A 19,404-nucleotide genomic window follows, 5' to 3' on the forward strand; every position below is an offset into this window, starting at 1 on the left:
GGAGTTAGTGTGTGTGAATCACTTAGAATAGAGCCAGGTGCTCTGCCTCCAAAACCTTGAGCTTTATTGTTACTGTTACTAATTCTGGCACTACTGTGTTACATGCCAGACTCCTCTTGGCGCTTGAGTTTGTTCTCCGATGATAGGAATTTTTTAAGTGGGGGATTTTGGAGATCAAGAGCCCCTTTACAAATCTCAACCTTCAGCTTTCTAGGTACATGGTCTTGATCAAGTTAACTTTGTATTGCTGGGATTTTATTTCTTGGTATTCATTGAACAGAGTTTTTGAGAGTGTTAAATGATGTAACATAAGAGAAAGCTTCTTGAGTGGTGTTGGCATATAGTAGGTGCTCAATACACACTCAGGACCTTTCCCCATCACAACTCTGCCTGGCCTGGACAGCTGAGAATTCTAAGTGGGTCATGGAAGGAGAGAGACTTTTCCAGGTCAGCTGCATTCAGCTTCAGCTCCAATTAGCAGTTTCCCTAGTAGAGCAGATTTCTATTAACTCAGGACCCATAACCTTCAGGGTTAACTGGGGTGACTTTCCAACTACTGGGTTTGGGGACCTTTCTGAGTTGAATGGGCTGAGTCCAGTGTGAGTTCTTCCTTCAAGGCTGAGCTGCCAAAGAAGAGGTGATGCTCAAGTGAACAGCCAAATGCTTCCTGCTGATCAGTAGGTCCCAGGGTATTCGTCTGGGAGGCTATCAGAGATGGGACCCACTGATTAAATCCAGCCGTCTGCATAGCTTCAGGCACATGGCCAGAGTGCAGGAACTGGACAGAGCCTCCTGTTAGCGTGGGTCATTTCTGCAGTGGCTTTTCTGTGCTTGACATCCTCCTACTTAGATGAAAATTAAGCAAGGCTTTTGGATGCAGTCTCAATTCAAATGAATACGCTCTTTCTGTACCCACTCTATTTTCTATAAAAAAAATCAGTATATATTTGCTCAGATTGCCACTCCCACTTTGAACAAACTTTGAGAAGACAGAAGCCCAAATTGGCTACACATCTACACGAAAACAAGCAGAGACCATGTAGGACAGAGCTGCAAAGCATTGGATCAGGCAGATCTGTTCAGGTCACAGCTGTGTGACTTATCTGTGTGATGTAGACAAATTACTACTTAACTGGACCCATTTTTTTTTGTCTGGAAGATGAGGATAATAGCTGCTAAGAGCTCAAAGTGTTGTTACAAAGGCAAAAGTATAATGGGTGGGGCTGGGAAGCCTTTGGCACGGAGCCTTCTCAGTGCATGGAACCCTTACTGATACTATTGTTAGTACTAGTACTAGTAGCCACAATTTCAAAGCCCTTTCTTTCCTCCATCCTAATCCTAACAAATATCAAAGCTTGGCTCAATTTGCTCACCCTCCATAGGCCCTTCCTTCCTGACCAAGCCAAGCCACAAATATCTCAGGGGAAACCACACATGAAGAATTCTTCCATTTTTCTTTAAAAGCTCAAGTTTTGGAGTTAGGCAATGGTGGGATCCAATCCCTGCCATTTACTATCTGCACTTGAGTTTGGAACTCAAACTTATTATCTCTGAGTCCTTGCTAGTTGCTCAACCTCTGTGTCAACTGTCTTGTCATTTAAATGGAAAAAGGATATATACAACTCACAGGGTTATTGTCAGAATCAGGTAAGATCATGCGTGAAAATAAACAGTTAGCTTAAAATGTTAAGTGCCCAGTTATTTTTCCTTTGAAAGATAAAGCACATATGGCAAGTATGTGCATATGGGGGTCAGGAGGAAGTAGTTTCTGATGGAAAATTGTTTTGTAAGCAGGACTCAGTGAAGCTGATTGTCCAACAGAGCAGGTGTGACTTGCTGGGTTCCTCCCTTCCCTGTAACCAGCAAATCCTGGGCAAAATCTGCGGGTTCTGACATCACGTGCTGCTGGGCGTCTGCTCAATTCTGGGAAACTTTTTGGACTTATATGTTCTAATCATTTTTGTTTTGACTTTTGATGCCCTTTCGTTGGTACTTTTTTCAAATCATCCCTCTTCCATTTTCACGTTGTACATTGGCTGAAGTTGTAAGCTGCTTTGGATTCATTTACAATAGGAAGCCTGTCTGGTTTCATCTTGGAGCATCTATTCATTTTGTTATTTACATTGGCTCTGAGACCCAAAGATGGAAGGTTTTGATAATTAAGTAATTTAAATGAAACACCAAAGAAACCTCAAAGAATCTAGTATAATGTGTGATGCAAGGGGAATGAGCTGGACTAGGTTTTGACAACTTAATGAGTTTCCATTTTGTAATTACTTGAAACTTGGGTCAGTCCATTTGACTAATAGTTTTTTTCTGTTTTGTCATTTTCACAAGGGCTTTACTGAGAAGTACAAATATTATCTGAATGAATGTGTCTTTTGCCTTGGTTCAACTCCAGTTTTCTTGTGGTGGGAGGGGAATTTGAAGATATTGAAACTGTTCTCATGAAGTGTAGCAGTAATTGCATGAAACAAATTCTTAAACCAAAATTCATCATGTGACATTTCTAACTTGAAGTTCAGAGCTTGATTAACCGCAGGGATCTTGCTCTGGGATGAGTAGCTATTGGTGCTATTGTCGGGTATGCCTATTAGAAAGCCCTGGCCGGGAAATTATGGCTGGGATGAAAAGCAAAAAATAAAATTAGTTGGGGTTCTTTTTTTTCTCAGAGTTTTTTTTCAATTGTAGCTTACATTTAATATTATTCTGTGTTAGTTTTACTGGGGACTTTTTAATATGCTTTCTTCCCTAATTCATTAGAGGAATCACTTCAGTCTCTCAAGTGTCCCCTTCTGAAATTGAATGTTTCTCTTTCTCTCAAAGCTGATGACCAAACACCCAGGCAAACGTCTGGGTTGTGGACCCGAAGGTGAACGTGACATCAAAGAGCATGCATTCTTCAGGTACATTGATTGGGAGAAACTTGAACGCAAAGAGATCCAGCCTCCGTATAAGCCAAAATCTGTAAGTAGGCCGTGCCCTGACTGCTGGGCACACCCCGCCCCCCCCAACACACACACGCTGGTTCCCTGTCCCAGTGAGTGCACACCCTGCTCTCGGAGGGGCAGGTGTGGACGTGGCCACTTGCATTGCCCACATATCTGTGCAAAGTCACTGGTAAAAATGGAGATTTCCATTTATGCAGTCTAGCCTCTACTCATGTGGGAAAGATGATGAATATTGAGTTTATCTCATCAATTCAGTTACTGTAACTGTCTTTGCTGGTGGCTTTCCAGGAGTGGTTCTTTGGTGAGCAGCACTCAGATCCACATTCAGACTATGTATGGTAAAGAATCTAATTTTGTGTTAGTTTTTCCTTGGTTCAATGGTGTCATTTTCTCTTCATACTAACATTGAAAAAGTCATTTTTTTATTTCAACAGTATTTAAATTTAATTCTGAAATACACACTATATCTTAGTCAGTAAATAAGCGGCTCCCTACTAAAGGGAAAGAAGATGAAACAGAAGCCAAACTGCTCACGGGCCTGCTGGAGGCTCTGCATGTAGCTATGATGCTGAGGTAACTGTTATAACATAAGAAGGGATATCTCATATTCCCACCGCTGCCCACACATGAAGGTGTTCTGTTCCCCAAAACTCGGGAGAGAGTACTTGTCGGCATTTGAATTCATCAGATCAGTGAATCTGCTGGGAGAATATTTCTTTGTTAGATAAGCAGAACAGAAACCTGGTGACTTTATTATGGGTTGTAAAACTGCCCACCGAGGCTGAAAAGTAAACATAAATATTGTCGTAGAAACCTGAAGTTGTAAGAGTCTCGGATGTGAAGAAAATGATCATGATAACCGTACAAATTTTTATTATTAGTTATTACTATTATTAATTCCTTGGCCACTTTCTATGGGCCACACATTGTATTAAGCAATTCGCATGTAGCATCTAATTAAGTCCTCACCACAACCTGTTTATAATGGAAGAGGAAAGGGAGGCTTGGAGAACTTGAGTGTTCAGTCCCAATTCACTCAGCCAGTGTGTAAAGGAGCCAGGATTCAGACAGTTGGACCCCATCAGAGGCATGCAGGAATGCCTGGGGAAAAGGACAGGTAGTTTAAGAAAGCCTCCCAGGTGATTCTCTTATCTTCCCAGTCCTGCACATCTCAAATGATTAGGAGACAGCAGCTCTGTGAGTCCTGTTTCTCTCTGGACACTTCCTGGTGTTAGGAAACAGGTCTCTTAGGCAGCCAGTTCCAATGTGTGGTCCTTCCAATTGTTGCATACTTGTACACTGATATCATATCAGCCTCCCAGAACTGACATCTTTGGGTCCTGTTTGGTCACCCAGAGCCTCTTTCTCTGTAGAATGGGAGCTTGCAAATGCTGGTCTTATGCTCCTGATTCTTGTGATTTCCAGACTCAATACCTCCCCACCTCCCACACGCACATACCTGCAAGCATGTCCCATATGACTTCACCTCCATGTCTCTATTGCCCTCCAGCTAATCAACACCCATGTAAAATACAGGAATAGGATTGAGCTCAATATCCCCAATAGTGTCTGACTTTCAGTGAATACAGTGGGTCCAACAGTCTGTTGGTTATTCTAGAGATGGTGAACTTGGATGAGTCAGTTTCCCTCTCTGCTCCTATTTCATCATCTGTAATATGGTGATAGTAATAGTTTCTCCATGAGAGGACCATCTACACATAAAACACTCAGCATGTGCCTAGTACAGGAGAATTGGCAATGATTTGTTAGTGGTGTCACACATTTATCAAGGTCTCATGTGCAGTGTCTTCAAGGTCACAGTGTCGGTCCTGCTGATGCTTTTCCTTAAGAGAATGTTTCTGTGTGCACTGGGGGTTGGAGAGGGCCTGCAAGTCAAGGGCAATATTATCACTTTTATTAACCCATTTGGAAAAAGAGCAAAAGGCAATCTGGAGAGAAGAATGGGTTGTCCATTCAGGAAACTCAGAGGTGGGCCCTTCATTTGGCCAGAGGAAAGATGCAAATGCTCTCATCGCTACCAGCTTTGAACCTTGTGATACTGGGGTCCAGCTTTAGTGATAGGCAGTGGTTTTCATAGTTTGGTCTCCTGCCCAGCAATGTCAGCATCCCTGGAGACACCAGAAGCTCTGAGGGTGAGGCCCTCCATGGAGTCTGACACACGCTCCAGGCTGTCACAACTGTGGAGTTCACTGTGAAATCTGAGGCAGGAGAGGTGAGCAGAGGCCAGAGGAGTGTGGACCTGAGGAAAATCTCTTTAAGAGGAAGACCCTGTTTCTCACCAGTCTGGGTGAGGGGTTGTGGCTTCCAAGAATAGGTCACAGACTCAGGTGTCTAAAAGGCAAGGCAGGTAATGAAAATGAGGGAGGAGGGAGTGGTGAGGACAGAGGCCACCTGGAGAACTGACAGGCTGACAGAGGGTCTTTATTTCCAGCTGGACAGCTGGAAGACTCTCTTGCCCATTATGACCATTGTAATCTTTCTACATCATCCAGGAGAATAATGGCTGTTTTTTCCTGAGCACCCTCTGGAAGCCAGCACCTGGGCTGGCCGGCTTTGCTGGGCAGGGAGGCAGGCATTCCGCACTCCATTCTTATCAAGACTTTTATGTGAAATCTACTTTTTGATATATTGGCGACAAATCTTTAAAAATTAGACACAATTCAGGGCAAATAAAACACATACATGAGCCGTGTGTGGCCGTGGGCTATCAGTTTGTAACTTCTGGGGTGGTGATTATTCAACTTCAGGTTGATGTTCAGCCAGTTCCCATTAGTTCTGGCTATTTACAACCAGAGTCTGTTCTGACTGGTCAAATATTTTGACTATTCCTGATAAGCAGTAATGGCTATAAAAGGTCCAGCCCAGTGTCTGGCTCACCAAAGGTCCTTGGGAAAGGTAGCTGTTCTTATGAAGAATAAAAAAGATTACAGTAATTAGTAATGGTCAACAGGATCCTTCAGCTGTTGTGCTTTTGATATGGCTTTCAACTGGTCAGTGTCATGAATTCTGTGGCATATGTTTAAACAATGACTTTCAAAGCAGTGACTGGATGGGGCTTATATAGTTCAAGATGGTCTACCCTGACTCGAAGGGGAAGCAGGCACTGCCCTTGATGTCCTCAGACTGAATTAGAAATAATGATAATGAATATACCACCCACTCATTTGAGGCAAATTGAGCATATACCTTTCATGTCACACACACCCCCATCTAAGGATTTCACACTTCCCCTCCCCCACACCTTCTGAAGGGCTGAGGGCCAGTGCTTGTGGAGTCCCATGTGCCTTGTGAGATATTAAAATGCATGCATGAATATGTTGGTGTTACTGATTGACACATGCCATTAAATAGAATGAGGCAAGAAAAAAAACATGGCCAATAACAAAGGAGTATATCCAAACATCAGTAGAGGTCTTTATTATTGTAGGTCATTAAAATAATTTTAAATGGGTTTTTAAAGTTGTTCTCATTGCCATCTTTTATAGTGGCAAGGGGTTGTTCACAGAGTGTTGTTCAAAACTACTAGAACATACTAGCTTTGGTGTATTGTTTCAGGACATGGAGTAATCTTTTAAATGTGCATCCAATTGTATCACTCTCTTGCTTCAAGCCCTACCCCCACCAATGGCTCTCTGCTGGTCCCCAAATACTGTCTTTTGTTCCTTAACATATATGGCTTTTGGCAACTTCCCAGGTCCATCCTCTGCTCCTCCCCAGCCTGAGCTGACGGTGAGAACCAGCATTTCTGAACTTCTTGCAGCACCCATCTTCCCTTTCTGGCTTTGTCCATGTGGAACCTTCTCCTGGATGCCCCAAGCCTTTCCTGCCACCCAGCCCTTCCCACCACCCTTCCCTCCTGGCATCTTGCTCCTTTCCCTCATTAAAGAGCAGAATGTCACCCTCTCAGGGAGGCTCTTGTTGGTCCTGAGTGGTAATCCTGTGCTAGTGTCCTATCAACAAACTCATCACACACTCTGTTGTAATTTCTTGTTCAATATCTTGTATGTCTTTCTGACGAGACTAAATGATCATGACAGTTGCCCTTTAGTCTCATCAAAAAGGCTTAGCATATAACAGATACTTAATAATTTTTATTGAGTAAACAAATGAATAAACACATGGCTCTATAATAAGATACTACAATGTATTCTGCTAAGGAATGTAAGGGATTCTGTGGGGACCTTTTCATGCAGGGCTGTCACATGGCTGCTGACTTATATCTGCCATGGCGCCACATCACTGTGCAGTGTGCACCCATTGGGTGCTGGTGAAGGGTCTGATGTATGGCTGCTTGCACTCTGCGTGGAGAGGGCTATGACTCCTGCCATCTGTCATTGCCCATGCAAGTGCCACAGGTACCATCTGATGTAGCCTAGCAGAGCCTCTTAAACATAATGTACACACACATGTCACCTGGGTATCTGATTAAAATGTGGATTCTGATTCAGTGGGTCTGGGGTCCAGCCTGAGATTGAGAATTGCCCACATACTCCCAGGTGACAAAATGCTGCTGGCCATGGGCTATGTTTTGTGTGACAGGGGCTGGAACATGGTTCTATGAGGTGGTGCCAGCTGGTGAGTTGGTTGGCAGATCCTGTTGCCACTGGCACACCATGTTGCATGGTGAGGGCTGTACTGAAGGGGTAATAAGCTTTAGTACAGACATTAGTGCTGGTGAATGTGGATCAAATGTGTAGCAGGCTGTCTTGGGTCAGTGTGGTAGGTACGAGGTGCTAGTCTGTGTGCTGAAGGGCAGAGTATGTGGCCGAGTACATTCTGAAGTGATGGGCTGAGAGGTGTATGTCCTGGTTCTGTCCTCTGTGGTGACATTGTCATGTGCTCTGAGTCATTCATTCAGAAGGTGTTTATTGAGGATAGGTACTGTTTTAGGTAAAGGCAGGGACTTTTACTATTCATAGCAATAAAGACAGTAAAAATCTCTGCCCTCATGGAACTTATATTTTAGAGGGAGCAGGCAAATGACACAGAAATCAGTGAGTATGTTAGAAGTCACTAAGCATTGTGGAGGGATGGGGCCTGGGAGAGCTGGATCAGGGAGACGTCAGTTTTAAACAGGGTGATGGAAGGCGTCAGTGAGAAAGGGACATTTCATCAAAAATGGGGAGAAGGGGAGAGGATGGGTGGATCAAATATATATCTGGGGGTGGGGGCGTGGCTCAGGTGGTAGCAACAAATGCAAAGACCTGGAGGCAGAAGCTTACCTGGTGCATTCAGGAACAGCAAAGGCAAGGTGGCAGAGCTGAGTGGCTGACAAAGAGACAAAGGAGATGAGATCAGAGTGGCCACTGTAGGATCTTTGACTTCTACACCAGATGAGATGAGTGGCCTTTGGGGTCTATGAGCAGAGAAAGAGCTTGATCTAACTTTGGGTTTTAAAGGATCACTCTGACTTCTGCAGATGCAAGGGTGAAACAGGAGATGGGCTATGAGGCTCTTGCAATGACCCAGAGCTATTTTAGAGCCTCTGGGTATGTTCATCTTGGCATCTGCAGCCCCGCCCAGTTCCTGTCCCTGACACCTTTTAGGTGCCCAGTACCTCCTCCATGGGGCACAAAGGATGTCTGTATAAATGCGCTTCGAGCGTAATGTGTGGTCTCTCTAAGTCTGGGCACTGGTGGAAAGCAGAATGAACTAATGAAATAAGTTATTGGGAAAGCTTTGGAATGGGAGTGCTGGCTTGCAGGGAGGGTGTAGGGCAGGGCATGGCTGGGCGATGGGTAATACTTCCTCCTGTCAGTGTAAATGACATGGCAGTATGGAAGGCTCTGGGTGCTGAGGGCTGTAACCGAGGCATTCCTGGACTTTGGCTGTGCCATAATCCAGGATGCATTGAGGCCACACTGGGTGAGCATGTTTTATTGGAGAATGTGCAGTACGTGGCATTGTATGATCTCACAGTACAATGTATGTTATCATACATAGTATGTTTAAATTGAAACCTGACTGCGATTTTGATGGCATTCATATACTGTTATTATTTGCCTTAGTGAAGTCCAGTAGTGTCCATAACACCTATTGCAGGGCTCACTGTGAAAATGAGATAGGACCACATACCTTGGGCTCAAGGTTCTAGCTGACTCCCAGTGGGTGGCAGAGATTCAGCAAGTTTAAAAATGAGAGAGAAGTAAGTAGGCGACAAGAACACCCTGCACCATTACAGTCCATGGAGCCTTAGACACTAGAGTGTGTTAGCCACCTCCCCCCATGGAAACATGGCTCAATATTGTTCTGAAGAATGATCAGTGTGATCATCCTTTAACTCTGAGCAGGGCCTGAGGAGTACAGCCAGAGGAGAAGCAGGCATTAAGGAGATTCCTTGTCCCTCTACCTTGTCACCATGGGCAGCGTCAGTACCATGTTAACATGATCAGCACACTCCCTCCCACTTTCCTTCCATTCCAGCCTAGCTGTCGGGCCTCACCCTGCAAACTGCAGTACTACAGACTGATTCCATCATCCCTGCTCTTGTAGGTCATTCTCATCTTTACTTCACGTAAAGCCCTGGAGAATTTTGAGGCATCTGCACATCAGAAAAGCCTCAGAATCTTACAAAGCAAGAAAGCAGAGCCTCTGTCCCCACCTTACTGTATTCCAGCCTTTCACCTAATATCTTTCCAACACACTGCATATGCTCTCTGGTTGCTCAGCACCCCCACACTCTGGGAGTGTAAATGCTGCGCTGCTTCAGAAACTAAAGCATGCTCACCAGACTTGACTTCTGGGTTATTCTGTCATCCAAAAACATTGTTTATGCTGCTGAGGTCAAAAGCATCGAGTACTGCTTTTCTGAGCTGCACTTCTGTCCATTGACATTCTCCTCTAAACCCAATTGCCCTTCTCACTGTATGAGTGTTTCTGTGTGTGTGTGTGTCTGAATGTGTGTTTGAGGCACTGACATTTCTGAATTGAAACTACAGCATGTACACCTTTGTATGTTTGCTACTAATACTCCAAATTCAAGACCTCAGAAAGGAATATCACTTTTACTTCATCTGATTGATATAAGAAAAGAGTTAAAGCTCCCTCAAAGTACCAAGTGCTCAAAAGTACAATACCTTTGGGAAACAGGAATTTAAAATAATTCTCATAAAATTTGTGCTATTCAAATACATTAGAAGCAATGCTGAGTTCTTGTCTGTGCCAGGCACTCTCTTTAAGTGCCTTCCAGTCATTACCTCATCCAATTCTCAAACAACTCTATGAGATAGGTGTCGTTCTCACCACACTGTGGGTGTGGGTGTAAGGGCATACAGCTTAGAAAGGCTACGTCTTTTGCTCAAGGTTCAGGGGCAGCAGGTGGCAGAGCCAGGACTTGCACCATGGACTCCACTCTGCCGAACATCCCTGGGAAGATTATTATGGGGCACTAGGAGCTCCTCTTAAGGTTTTGATTGCACTAATGCAAGAAAGTTAGAATAACACTATCTAATGGTTTCTGTTACATAATAGAAAAAGGACTAAGTATTTGTACAATTCAAATGATTTTAAATTTGTTTTAAAGTATTGCCACAAATAAGTAGCATATTCACACCTTTTATAATTCACTGGCAGGCTTTTAAAAGATGCAGATCTCACTAGTTCCTTAAGGCTTTGATTTTGAGGCTGACAAAAGATAGCAGACTTTGACTAACCTCTGGAAGCAGGGCATGGCAGCATCCAAAATGAGGCACTCAAGACAGGCTCATCAAGGGGGGGATTTCGGCACTCGGTGCTATTTGTTCCTTTGGTGATCCAGAGTGTGGGGTTGGCAGAGACCTTAATTAAAGCATTAGGCTACATTAGCACACTAACAAATAGCCAATAGTCATTTAGGACACAAAGCCTGGCATCTACCTGCTTATCTCTCCTCCCCACCCACCCACCCACCCACTCAACCATGGAGCCCCTATAGAAACTTCAGATCAAACTAGAATCCCTTGGGATGGTTGGAAATGGCAGATTCTGGGCCACTGAAGTTCCTAAATCACTTGCCAGGGGCATGACTTTAAGCTGTCCCCTGGCAAAGAAGCCAACAGTTTGAATTGAACGGGTAGACAGGAAGGTCACATTGCTAGGGGGAGCATGAAACATATCTTAGGATATGTCTGGCAATAACTACTGGAGTATAGTAGAAGTCAAAAATTAAAAGATGCCTGCTAACTGGAATTCAACTCCTCCATTCTATGGATGAGAAGTGGAATCCCAGAGATTTGCCTACCTGCCTGCACAGGGAATAAAGCAGAATCAGAGCAAGTAAACTGACATTCTATTTAATAGATACAGGGCTTTATTAGTAACACCATTTATAGTAATAATAAAGTGGATCATGCATGTTCTATTAAATTTTACTAGAGAGCAGAGCACTCTATTTTACAAATCTCATTACAACCCCATAAAATAGATGTTATTATTATCTCCTCTGTACTCTTAAGGAAACAGGCTTGGAGAGGTGAAGTAACCCGACCATGGTTACACAGCTAGTTAAGACTGAGTGCCAATGTAATTTAAACTCCTGTTTCTTTACTTCCAAAGCCCTTATTGGCCTTTACAATGTTTCTTCTCACATCTGCCAAACTCACCTGCACAGACATGGGATTCGAACTGTTCTTGGTCCAACTCTAAGTTTAAGTACTTTATATTGGGTGATGGGCTCTGTTCAGTGAATATTCATGGAGTCAGCTTCTTGGATTCTGTCCTCTGCCCTGCCCTGGTTGCAATTCTTATCACAATGTCCAAGAAAGCTATTGGCCAAATGGTGAGAGAACTTGAGGAAATAAGCAGATGGATCCAGAGAGACTAGGTCAAGCAGAATATGGATTGAGAGTCAAATGAACCCAGGATTCAAATATCAGCTTTGCCGTTCAGCAGCTGAGTAAAAAGATGGGCAGGTAACTCAACCCCTCTGAGCCTCCACAAATGCAGGCTCTCCAGACACAGGTTCAGTCCCCTTGGCCTCAGCTGGTAGCCGCACCTTCTAAGTCAGGGGAGAAATTAAGGCCAGTGTGTACCTGTGGGTGGTGGCTCCCAGTTTCCTGCACCTGCATAGTCATCTTGCCCTCTTTGACCTCCTTCCCTCTGGTGAACACACTCATGTAAGACTTTCCTGCCTTTCCTGCTCTCAACCCCGCTCCTTCCATCTGCTTTGCACATATCCTCTGTCTAGCCTGTGCCTACAGCTTCTCTCTATAATACTCAAAGCTCCTGTGGTTGCAAATAGGAACCTGGTTCAAACTGACATTTAAACAATAATTTTTTTAAGTATTCAGTTATGGCCAGATTCAATAATGTCAAAAGGAATCCATTTCTCATATCCCTTGGGTTGCTTTCCTCTGTGTGGACTTTATTCTTCATTCTCAGAAGGCTTTCTAGGATATGTAGCTGCTCCAAACTTACATCCCATTATCTGAGCAACTTCTGGGGGGGGGGGGAAAGCTTTCTTTTCCTAAAATTCCCAGCATCCTGGAACTCAATGTTCCTGGAAGATATTGGGACAGTTGGCCATCTCGAAAGCACTCACTGAGCTGGGGGGTAGGGTGTAGAATGGACTGATTGGTTAGGCCTGGGTCACCTGCCAAGGGACTGACTCTACCCCTATCTAGACCAGACATGTTGAGAGAGGAGAAAGAGTGGGTCCTCTTGCTGGAAAAGGAAGGAATGCCTGCTGAGTGGGCCAAACCAGCAGATGTCCACTCTGATTTTTTCCAGGCTCTTCCTCCTCATCACACACACACATGCTACATCATTCTCATCTTAAACACCCCTTCCCTCAGGTGTGGGGTTCCTCCTTTCTACTATTAGGGCTACTGCCCTATCTTGTCATATACACTTTTGAAAGAGTTGCCAGTTCTTTCTCTCTCCACTTAATTATAATCCATTCTTTCCTCAATTTGGTGCAATCTGGCTTCTTTCCCCACTACTCTATTGAAATTTCTCATACTCAGTCAGCAATGACCTCAAAGTGTCCTTCTCTCATAGGCTTGTCTTATGTTTCTTGATCTCACTATTTTATTTGATACTTTGATCTTCCTCCCATTAAAAACTCTGAAAAAAAGTAAAATATTCAAGCAGCATCAAAAGCTATGCAGTATAATTAAGTACCTCCCACCCAACCCCTAGCTAGGCACCTTGGTTCACTTTCCCAGAGCTGCCCACTGTGGCCAGGCTCTGGTGTGACTTCTGGAGGTCAAGGTTCAGCACAGGTTCAGCACAGAGACTCCACATCACACACCTTACTGTTAGAATGCCATGTTTGATTCCATGCTTTGCTCCACTCCCATCCATCTTAAAGATTGTTTTTTTAAATATATTTTATTGATTATGCTCTTACAATTGTTCCATTTTTCCCCCTTTATTCCCCTCCATCCATCACCCCCCTCCCACCTGCCTTCCCCTGCCCTTAGTTCATGTGCATGGGTTGTACATATAAATTCTTTGGCTTCTACATTTCCTATACTATTCTTAACCTCCCTGTGTCTATTTTGTACCTGCCATTTATGCTTCTTATTTCCTGTATCTTTTCCCCCATTCTCCCCACTCCACCTTCCCACTGATAACTCTCCATGTGATCTCAATTTCTGTGATTCTGTTCCTGTTCTAGTTGTTTGCTTAGCTTGGTTTTTGTTTTTTTAGGTTTGGTTGTTGATGGTTGTGACTTTGTTGTCATTTTACTGTTCATAGTTTTTTATCTTCTTCTTTTCCTTAGATAAGTCCCTTTAATATTTCATACAATAAGGGCTTGGTGATGATGAACTCCTTTAACTTGACCTTATCTGGGAAGCACTTTATCTGCCCTTCCATTCTAAATTATAGCTTTGCTGCATAGAGTAACCTTGGATGTGGATCCTTGCCTTTCATACTTGGAATACTTCTTTCCAGCCCTTTCTTGCCTGTAAGGATTCTTTTGAGAAATCAGCTGACAGTCTTATGGGTACTCCTTTGTAGGTAATTGTCTCCTTTTCTCTTTCTGCTTCTAGGATTCTTTCCTTCAGTTTAGTCTTGGCTAATGTAATTATGATGTGACTTGGTGTGTGCTTCCTTGGGTCCAACTTCTTTGGGACTCTCTGAGCTTCCTGAACTTCCTGGAAGTCTATTTCCTTTGCCAGATTGGGGAAGTTCTTCTTCACTATTTTCTCAAATAAATTTTTAATTTCTTGCTCTTCCTCTTGTCCTTCCAACACTCCTATGATTTGGATGTTGGAACGTTTAAAGTTGTCCCAGAGGTTACTAAGCCTCTCCTCACTTTTTTGAATTCTTGTTTCTTCATTCTGTTTCGGTTGGATGTTTATTTCTTCCTTCTGCTCCAAACCGTTGATTTGAGTCCCAGTTTCCTTCCCATCACTGTTGTCCCTGTGCATTTTCCTTTAATTCACTTTTCATAGCCTTCACTTTTTCCTCTTTTGTGACCATATTCAATCATTGCTGTGAGCATCCTGATTACCAGTGTGTTGAACAGTGCATCTGATAGGTCAGCTATCTCTTTGTTGCTTAGTTGTTTTTTTTTCTGGAGCTTTGATCTGTTCTTTCATTTGGGCCATATTTCTTTGTCTCCTCACAGCTGTTACATTGTAAGGGGCAGGGCCTGTTACATTCACCAGGGCAGAGCAACCTCCATTGCTGCTGTTGTAGCACTGTATGTTGGGGAGGGGTCACAGAGGGAACAATGCTGTTTGCTCAGCTCTCAGGGTGCTTCCAGTCACTTCCCCTGGTACCCACAAGCAAATTGGGCCCTTCTGGTGCTGATTCCCAGGTGGGTGGCTATGCATACAATCTGGGACCCTGTGGGCCTCTCCAACAAACTCTCCTGTGAGGCTGGGAGTTTCTTCTGCTGCTGCAACCCCCACGGGTTTTTTCAGTGAGAGGTTTTGAGGCTTTATTTCCCTGCACTGGAAACCTGGGTTGCGTGGTCTGTCTCACTCCCCAGTTGTTCCTCCCAGTTTATCTGCATGCAAATGTGAGACTGCCAAGTCCACCAGCCACCACCTTGGCTGGTCCACAAACTACCATGTTGCCTGCCCCAGTCCTCCAGCTGCTGCCTTCTGCCAGTCCTCTCCACCCCAGCTTCCCATCTCTACCCCTCCTACTGGTCTGGATGAATGTTTCTTCTTTAACTCCTTGGTTGTTGGACTTCCATACAGTTCAATTTTCTGGCAGTTCTGGTTGCTTTTTGTTTTTAAATTTGTTATTGTCCTTCTTTTGGTTGTGCAAGGATGCACAGTGTATCTACCTATGCCTTGGAGATTGCTTTTATTAGCACATTAAAATGTTCTTCATCCTTTTAATAGTTTCCTCGTTTCTTGTATGTGTAAGTGTATCTGTAGGACATAAATTCAGGCTCCTTCATTCTTCTCCTTTGTTTTTATGGCACTGGGCTCACTGAGTTTCCTTCTGCCTCCACAACCACTCCCAGTAGAAATAGTACTCCATGGAGACTTCTAATGTCAGGAGAATTTAATTCTAATTGTCAGGAGGGAGAAATATGCCCATGACCTAGATAAGGAGAGAAAATGAGCTTAGTTCTTGTTTATTTACAAGTGCAGTTTTTTTAAAACAATCATAAAACATCCCAACTAGGGTATGAAAAATGGCAATTCACAAGTGGTATGTGAGTCTGCTTGAAATGTCATTTCTAAGAGTGAGGCTTGGATAGGAGTGGCAATGTGTCCCTTTTGTCCCTGGACACACATCTTTCCCTCACTTCCTCTAATGGGTAGCTTCAGGCCCTGGCTTCACCTTGCAGGTCCCTTACATGTCCCACCAGCCTTGGTAAGAAAGATTTTGTTTTGTGTCTTAAGTGCCTGTAACTATAGCAGTCATATCCTAGGATAGGTTAGGGTATGGCAGGGCCCCTCTATTACCAGACCATAGCCAGCTCACTGGGCAGGACTGGGTACTCAGTACTCAACAGCTCATCAGTCAGTCAGTACTCAACAGTAGCTAACAGCTGTCTTGTGAAATATTTTATGCGTATGTTATCGAGTTATCCTCACCACACACTACAAAGTAGCTACATTTGCCATAACAAAAAACTTGGCTAACTTGATTAAAGGTGGTATAGTTGGGGAGTGATGGCACCAAGATTGGTGCCCAGGTTAACATAACTGTAAGTCCATGCCACATGAGTGGTGTAATTTATAAGGCAGCAAGATGTGGCCTTTGGAATCAAACAGCTGAGACTCTGATTCATGGTTCTTCCCCTGTATGACCCTGACTAAATTATTAAGTTTTCAGATTGTCTGTTAGGTGCAGATAATTTTTGTACTTCCTATCTCACAGACCTGTGAGAATCAAAGCTATAAAAACATAGGCAAATAAAAGGATAATTACTATTTGTGAGCTAGTTTATTTGAAGCCAGCATTTTGGGTTTCAGGTGAATGGTGAAGAATAGATAAGAAAAATATGATACTTGGTTGACATGAGAAATGGTTAGAATGTGTTTCATCTGGATTTTTAAAAGCAGGCTAAATAATAAACTGATGAGTCTACATGGGTTCTAAGAGTGAACAACATCCATCCACCTATCCATCTAGCCATCCTGGACACAGACCAAAATGTTAATGTGATGAAGATATGGGGCTAATGGAATTACAAAGGGGTGCGCTGTTTATTTTTCTTGGTGCTTTAAGTTCTGGCAATAAATGCAGAAGACTGATGGAAGCGCCTGGATCAGTCGTCAGATCTGGGGTCGAATCGTAGTCAGGTACTTAAGCTTTATAAATCCTGTTAGTCCTCATGTAGCAGAGTCATCCTAAGACTCCTGGGTGGTTGAGTGAGATAAGCTTGTAAAGCAGTTACACAGTGTCTGGCTAATAATCAGCACTTAATGTACACTGCTCTTCATCCATTTGACAATACTGAGTGCCTACTGAGTGCCAAAGCCTGTCCTAGGTCCCAGGAATGCAGTGGTGGGCAAAGCAGCTCTCATGGAGTTTACAGTTTATATGGGATTATAGACAAGAAACAGATAAGCAAATAAATCAACATGTAATTATAGGTTGGCATATTTGAATATTTAATTTCATGTAAAAGAAATGGACAGGATGCTCTGATGGAGAATAACAGAAGGAGAGACAGAGGGACCTACTACACTTGGAGGTGATTAGAACAGCCTCTCTGAGAAGGTGGCATTTAAACTGAGGGCTGGAGGCAAACAAAACATTGTATGTTGTTTTTAAATGAAAATTTTAAAAAATAAATGAAATGTGCTATCAAGCACAAAAGACCCCTGTCTCACCACTTCCTCTAGACACAAGAGGTCAAATACCCGCAATTGTACGGGACCTTCATTATTTACAGACAAGGGAGCTTTCATCTTTCTTTTCTTTGCCAAAGGCCAGACCATGCTGAATGTTGTCTGACTGTGCTCAGTTGAAAAACCTTGGCCCATAAATGACTTGATAATAATAAAGTGTGAGTGCGGCACTGTGCTCTGCTGGCTGCTCCTCCCTGGGTGAGCTCCTCCTTCATTTTCCTGCTGTGGAGAACTGTTTCATAGCATGTGGAGGACCCTGGATTTCACTGAATGTGCACATTTGAAAAAGAGTGGCTTGTATTTTTACCCAGGCCCTATGGCATGGTTGTCTTTTCATGAAACCTTCTAGTTTCAGTTCCTGAAACTAGTTCAGTTCAGTCTTGAGGGAGGCCAGGCAGGAAGCTCTCCTAGGCCATAGCCATGTTACCAACTCCAGGTGAGCAGTGAACAGCATGGGATGGGCCTTTATTCTCCTCCTCAGCGTCTTGGCCCGATCTTGCCCTGTTTTCACCTCCATTTCTTCCCTGGGCTCTTTCCTTCTCTCCTTCAAAGAAGCAGTGTCCTTCTGGTCCCACTCAGCTTAGATGTCACCTCCAGCAAGACTCCCAGGCCCTCCTTATGTCCCTTCCTCATTGCTTAATGGCAACACTGTCACATGGTACCGTGCAGTGGCCTCAGTGTGCATTTGCCTTGGCTGCTAGCCTGTAAGCTCCAGGATGACAAGAACAGGGACCCTCTTATGCATCATTGCATTTCTGGTGTCTGGCACACTGCTGGGCATAATATGTCCAGGACCCCAATATTAGCCTTCAACATCATCCCCTTGGCCCCAAAATACACAACAGGACAGCCACTTGGGAGTTCTTAGTGTTTTTAACTAAGACAAAACCCATTAAACAGCATCAGGCAGACCTTCACAATTTGGCTAAATATCCCCATTCTTTTTAATTTCTATTTTTCCTCTGTCTTCCAGGGCAGTAGCTCCTTCATTTAAAATAGCTATTTTCTTATCACAAAAAACTCCCAACTGATTGTTACTTAAATTATAAAAACACAATCTAGCATAAAAGATAAAGGAGAAAATGAAACAATCTGAAGTCTCCCAGTCTCTGAGCTTGTATATAATATATGTACAGATATCACATACATGTATACATGTATCACAAATTTGTGTACATAATTTATAGAATTAGAACATATTATATACACTGTTAGTAATTATATGGAATGATATAATTTAATATTCTTCCTCATCTTCTTTTAATGTTTAAAAGTGTTTTGCATAGGAATACATCAAATAGACATATTATTTATTTAATGTTTCCCTATTGGTTGATAGTTAATTTCATTTTTTTTCTCTTCTAACAATTCTTTGAACATTCTGTGTCCTGATGGGATAAACCCAGGGGTAGAGAAGAGGGGTCCAGGAAAAGCCTCCTGGAGGAAATGACTTCTGTTGGAGACTGGGAAGCTTCATAGCAGATACCCAGGTGGAGGAGAAGGGGTGGGAGGCAAGTGTTTCTGGCAGAGGAGAGCCTATGCAAAGAAAAGCTTGGAGGACAGACAGTGTCCTAGGACCTGGGAGGCCATTATATCTGAAGGGTGTGCTGGGGTGGGGAAAGTTGGGCTGGGAGTTGTAGGCATGGGGAGGGCTAGTTAGCAGATGTCCAGGGCTAAGTCCTAAACAGTCCTGTCAGCCACACTAAAGAGCATAGGCTTGGGGCAGTGGGGAACCATTGCTGATAAGAGCAGAGAAGTGGCATATCTAAATTGGAGTCTCTGAAAGATTCCTGTGGCTGCTGTGTCTGGGCCAACTCTACATTTGACAACTAGACTCAGAGCTGTTATTGACAATGAAACAGAAATTAGAAAGAAGAGAAGAAGAAGGAAAAAATAGCTTACACATAACAACAGCTCACAAATGTTTCAAATTCTCCAGGTTTTTAAATTCAGGGGTACCGTGGAATGACAAGTCACAATCCTTACTTCCCTCTCCAGCCCTGGAGGAGGTACCATCCTCTTTAAATAACCTAGTTGGCTTGGCCCCCTGTCCCTGTTCCAGGAGCCCCAGTGGTGTATCTGGATGACAAGGAGGCTTGGTTTTCTTTGAGTAGCTAAGGGATCCCAAGCTAAGTGAGGATGGAGTGTCTGCCCAAGACTGCCAGAGAAGCAGGTGTGGTCTG

At 43.5% G+C, this 19,404-nt stretch overlaps 1 protein-coding gene across 3 annotated transcripts in view; it reads left to right on the forward strand.

The window, feature by feature from the left end:
• PRKCB (protein kinase C beta) overlaps window positions 1-19,404 on the forward strand; it is a 340,114-nt gene that overhangs the window by 310,327 nt on the left and 10,383 nt on the right. For all 3 annotated transcript variants that reach the window (XM_045848918.1, XM_045848917.1, XM_045848919.1), the window contains one exon: window positions 2,827-2,967. In XM_045848918.1, the coding sequence (XP_045704874.1) occupies window positions 2,827-2,967 (141 nt within the window). The remainder of the gene's footprint in view (window positions 1-2,826; window positions 2,968-19,404) is intronic.

The sequence above is a fragment of the Phyllostomus hastatus genome, unplaced genomic scaffold (assembly GCF_019186645.2).
Source record: "Phyllostomus hastatus isolate PE091 unplaced genomic scaffold, TTU_PhHast_1.1 phas_contig_64, whole genome shotgun sequence".
NCBI lineage: Eukaryota > Metazoa > Chordata > Mammalia > Chiroptera > Phyllostomidae > Phyllostomus > Phyllostomus hastatus.